Here is a 5597-nt window from a genome sequence, read left to right as displayed (position 1 = left end):
CTTAGTCACTAATCGTCCCGACAACCAGTTCTGGGCCAACAGCAGCTCAGAGGCGCTGCACCGTCGAGACGGTGAAGCACCCAATGCGTTAGGCGGTATGTACGGGTGGACATCGATAGCAGCGCCTCTAGCGGTCACTAGGGAAAGCTGGGCTGTAGGCGACGAAATACCGGCTGAGTTTTCACACATTGAATAGGTTTATAGACATCTGTCATGTGAAAGAGGTGAATGAAAAAGGTGAATGTCATCACCGTCTCGTCGATTTCTTATACGCGCCTGTTCTTGTTCATGCTGTATTTTGACAGAAAATAAATGTTTGCCCGGGTAGAAAGGTATGATATGGGTAGCAGACAGGTAAAGGACAAACGAATGAGACAAGCGGTTTCTGAAAACACACAAACGGCAGTGCACAGTCAGCACGAGCAAAACAATAGCACAAAGGGGGGAAAACATGCTAGTTTTCATGCAAACCATAGCATAGCAGTTGCCGAAGTGATCACGGTTAATGTTAATGACAATGAGGGCTTATCTTTGCCAGAGATATGACCGAAAGCAAACGACACCCAACAACACAAACATCACTCACCAGAAGTGTTTCCGATCTGACGGTGATGAAATCGCATGCAGCGCCAAGCAACATATGTACATCATAGCCCATAGGCGCATGCTACAGGCCACCATGCTTAGCAGACACAGACTGGGGTGCATGTACCTTCAATGACAAGCATGCCACATTCAATACTCATCTGTAAACAAGGGAGAGAACACGTTACGACTGACTCGGTCATCACATTCCTCCCCCTCGTTTTCGCGTAGCGAACACAACTAAACCGAATACAATACTTCTATCTGAAGCACTCCAGATCAACATCGCTCAACTGCATCTGCGTCAAATGTTGACAGCTGGGAAGCGGAGCACCCTTCAGTTCCTTGCCAACACAAAGTTCACAGCCAACACAAACGCAATGATGCACACGATCATCAACGTATCGCGCTCTAGTCAGCTCCGCGACCGCTCGAAACTAGGTACAGTCTTCAGAGCTTACTAATCACCCCGTATCGAGCTACAGCCTCGACACCACAGCTCAGGTGGCGTGCACGAGCCACCGTCGGTAAAAGTCACTCTCACGATGAACTCGTTCGCTGAATGTCGCCACTCTGAACGCACGCAACACTCTGTAAGTGTCCACTGTCGCAAGCGTTCTAAACGCGGGCGCCGCTGCCGCAGCGCGCCGCTCCGAGTCCAGCGACGGCAGGCCCCGCCGCGACAGCAAGCCGCAGCGCGACGGCAGCGCCCGCCGCGACAGTAGGCCGCGCCACGACCGCCGGTAGCACCCCGGCCGGAAGCACTGTCCCAATAGCAGATGCCGCCGCCCCAGATGACGACATCAGCGCCGCCCTCGGAGCCGCTCCAGCCGAAGACGACGCCACCATCGCCAGTCTCAGTCGTCGAAGGCGTGACAGGTGGGAATCGGGGCTGGGCAGTGATAGACGGATGAGGAAGCTCAGCCCGAGGCACAGCACATTTCTGTACAGGACGAGGAAATCGGGCCTCTTACTCCCCATCACAACCTTCAACTTCCTCCAATACGCATATCTTGGTTACCGGGCGATGATAGATCGCTCCCGATGCCGTCTTCAGCTCAGCTGAACGAACCCTTCCATCTTCTCCCGTGTACACCTCAGTAACTCGCGCTAACGGCCAGAAACCTCTGGGAGCGCTCTCTTCAGCCATTAACACTACATCCCCAACTGTCACATTTCTCGTGTCCTCCTGCCACTTGCTCCGAGCCATCAGCGAAGGGAGATATTCGCGACGCCACCTGCGCCAGAAGTGGTCGGCTATAGTCTGTGCTTGCCTCCATCGCTTTCGACTGTTGACTTCCTTATCCTGAAATCTCCCTGGAGACAGGTTCGCGTTCGCGCAGCCCAGAAGCAAGTGGTTAGGTGTCAGCGGATCTAGATCCCGTCCATCGATGCTGATATATGTGAGGGGCCGACCGTTCAGCATCGACTCCACCTCAGTGAGCACAGTGTGGAGCACTTCATCTGTGAGGCAACTGTTCCCCACAACCATTTTCATAGCTCTTTTCACACTCCCCACTAGCCTTTCCCAAACGCCTCCCATATGTGGAGCTCCAGGAGGGAGAAACTTCCATTCAATTCCTTTCTGGCTGAGCTCATCTGTGATCCTCGATTGGTTCAACTCTGCTAATGATTCTCTGAGCTCCCGCTCTCCCCCGACAAAGTTGGTCCCGTTGTCAGATAGTAGCAGCTTTGGCTTGCCGCGACGAGCGATGAATCGTCGCAGGGCGAGCAGAAAACTGTCTGTGTCTAGACTGTGAGCTAGTTCTAAATGCACAGCCCTTGTTGCACAGCATGTGAACAACACGCCATACCGCTTCTCTATCTTCCGAAGCCTCTTCACTTCCATGGGACCAAAGTAATCTATCCCGACAGTGTTGAATGCTCGCGTTTCATCGAACCGACTGGCTGGAAGGTCGGCCATTCTCGGGATTCGCGGACCACAGCGTCTGCGCTTACACTGTTGGCACTTGTGGATCACGTGCTTCACCAGCGACCTTCCTCGACACGGCCAGTAGTGTTGTCGGACTTCCGTGAGGGTGCGCTCCATTCCAGAGTGGAACACTTGCTGATGAGCGTCCGCTATAATCAGATGCGTCACTTGGTCTTCTGATGCCAAGAGCGCCGGATGTCGGCTAGCGAACGGTAGAGGGGCGTTGCCTAGTCGCCCGCCGACACGAAGAATACCCGCATTGTCGAGGAACGGCGACAAGTTCCTGATCCGACTCGATCGGTGCACCAGACTTCCTGCGCTCAGACTCCGAATCTCATGTTCAAAATGTCTGTTCTGTGCTTCACGCACGATGACCGCTTCCGCCGTCTCCAGTTCAGCAGCAGACAGAGGCCCCGTCATGAGCTGCTGGTTCCCGGCCTCTCGCCTCAACTGGAGATTTCGGATGAATCGAATCATCCAGGCGACCACTCTTTTGTACCTCAACCACGAAGAGAAGTTCGCTGGATCCGGAAGGAACTCTCCTGAAGCACTTCTGGCGCTAGTAGCACCGACGGTCCGCACTTCCGGATCCGAAGAGTTCAGGATATCTACAGCGCTTTGAGTTGGCCACTCATCCTCCTCTTCACGCAGAAAATCAGGACCTTTGAGCCAGCTTGGCTCTGTCAGCAGCTCCTCCAATGACTTCCCGCGGGAGCAAGCGTCGGCGGGGTTCAAATGGGTTGGCACTTTCTTCCACTGATTTGGATCAGAGGATTCCCGAATCTCCGCGATCCTGTTAGCCACAAAAGTGTGGAAGCGCCGGCTCTCGTTGTTCAGATACTTCATGACAACGACGCTGTCACTCCAAAACACAGTCCGATGTATCTGGTAAGTCAGTTCCTTCACGATGGCTTCTGATAGTCGGGCAGCCATCACCGCTGCCTGGAGTTCGAGGCGGACAATTGAAAGCTGCTTCAAAGGCGCCACTCGTGTCTTCGCTGCAATGAAGCCGACGTTGATCCCGCCAAGCTGCACTGATCTGAGGAACGCCACCGCTCCAAAGGCCGACTCCGACGCATCACAGAATATATGCATCTCGTACCTCCGCTCATCGTCTTCTAGGTTCGGATGCAAACATCTCGGTACAACCACGTCACTCAAACGAGGCAATTCGGCCACCCATGCGCGCCAAATGCGCATCTCATGCTCATTCAGTTGCTCATCCCATCCGAGACCCCGCGCCCAGAGTCTCTGCACGAGTAGTTTCGCTTGCAGAGAGTACGGTGCCACAAGACCCATGGGATCGAACAGACGGGCAACGATAGCAACAACGCGCCGCTTCGTGATGTGCTGTGAGGTTTCCACTTCAACACATCGAACACCCAGAGTATCCTCGACCGAATTCCACGGGCATCCGAGTACGTTCTCCGTCGGTCCATCCATACCCGCTCTCTCTTCCTCTGGGACGTCGAGGACGACTTCCTCCGAATTGCTTCGCCACTTTGTGAGCCTAAACCCACCTCTCGATACCAGCTTCGTTACTTCGCTTCTCAGTGCTTTTGCGTCTGCGACTGTCTTCTCTGTTCTCAGTAGGTCGTCCATGTAGACGTTACGCTGGACGGCCGTCGCTGCCTTTCGGGAAATGACTGTATCTTCCTGGTGATCCATGGCTGTCTTACACAAGACGTAGTTGGCTGAAGCTGGGCTACACCGAGCTCCGAAAATCGTCACCGTCATGTTGTAGGCATCTGGAGGTTTCGTGAGATCCAGATTTCTCCAAAAGAAGCTCAGAGCAGGCTGATCGTCGGGAATCACACGGACCTGATGATACATCTTTTCAATATCACCAACGATAGCCACGGCCTCCTCTCGGAAGCGTAACAGTACTCCCGGTAGGCTGAGCAGCATATCGGGGCCCACCAAGAGCTCGCTGTTGAGAGACGTGCCTTGGAAGGAAGCAGCAGCATCGAACACCAGTCTGAGCTTTCCCGGCTTATGAGGGTTGGTAACTCCATGATGGGGCAGATACCATCGCCTCGGATGATACTTCAGTAGCTCTTCTTCAGGGATTCTTCTGGCAAACCCCTGATCCAGATATCCGTCTATGATCTTCTGATACTTGTCTGCTTTCTCCGGCTGACGAAGTAGCCCTTTCTCCAGCTGTTGCAACCGGCGGAGAGCCATGCTCCGATTGTCCGGAAGTCTTGCACCACTCTTTTTCCACAGGAGGCCTGTTTCATATCTTCCTGCTTCTACCATTTTTGTAGTCTCCTTCATGATCTTCTCAGCGCGATCTTCCTCAACAGACCTTGCTAGGGGCTGATGTAAATTCATAAAATAAAGATATTTGCTGTAAAAGAGATTAGGTGTAGATTTGGTCAAATTAGGTGCACTCGCCGGATAGCCCGTCGTGAAAACGGCTATTAGAACTCTTCTTAGTCACTAATCGTCCCGACAACCAGTTCTGGGCCAACAGCAGCTCAGAGGCGCTGCACCGTCGAGACGGTGAAGCACCCAATGCGTTAGGCGGTATGTACGGGTGGACATCGATAGCAGCGCCTCTAGCGGTCACTAGGGAAAGCTGGGCTGTAGGCGACGAAATACCGGCTGAGTTTTCACACATTGAATAGGTTTATAGACATCTGTCATGTGAAAAAGGTGAACTTTTGCCTTCAATATTTCTACAGGCAATTTTAGAAGTGATCTTCACATCGTACAAACCGTTTAGATTATTGTATTCACTTCAAGCCTTCCTTATTGTTCTTGACGATGATACTGGAACTATTTATAATCAGTGTTTCTAGCTTAGTAAGAGAATATAGTGTTCAAACGGTGGAAAAACATAATAGGAAAATTTTAAATGCAATTGTCTCTAATAACTAATCGTAGATTCTCTACACATCAAGGAAAATTTGCATGCTAACTGATAATTCGAAGTTATTGAGGCCAGATGTTTTCTTCTTTTCTTACGTCGCCTCAATGGCCGCGAATACACTTGTGATAACGCCTATCGGGGCACTGAGGATTCTCGTTTGGGGCATGATGGGCTACAGAGGCCTATTTGAGCTTCACCAGGTGC

At 52.2% G+C, this 5597-nt stretch overlaps 1 protein-coding gene across 1 annotated transcript; it reads right to left on the bottom strand.

Annotated features, from left to right (window-relative positions):
• Positions 1-248: 248 nt before the first annotated feature.
• LOC122374924 lies at positions 249-2662 on the bottom strand. Its single transcript, XM_043353983.1, has 2 exons — positions 587-2662; positions 249-385 (listed from the first exon to the last, which is right to left on the bottom strand). The coding sequence occupies exon 1, from the start codon at positions 2633-2635 to the stop codon at positions 1556-1558; it is 1080 nt and encodes a 359-aa protein (XP_043209918.1). The 5' UTR covers positions 2636-2662; the 3' UTR covers positions 249-385; positions 587-1555.
• Between the last annotated feature and the right edge of the window lie 2935 nt (positions 2663-5597).

Source organism: Amphibalanus amphitrite, unplaced genomic scaffold (genome assembly GCF_019059575.1).
Source record: "Amphibalanus amphitrite isolate SeventyFive unplaced genomic scaffold, NRLGWU_Aamphi_draft 001739F_arrow, whole genome shotgun sequence".
Taxonomy (NCBI): Eukaryota; Metazoa; Arthropoda; class Thecostraca; order Balanomorpha; family Balanidae; genus Amphibalanus; species Amphibalanus amphitrite.
The sequence above is the reverse complement of the archived record's forward strand: the minus strand, read 5'-3'. Positions and strand labels throughout refer to the sequence as shown.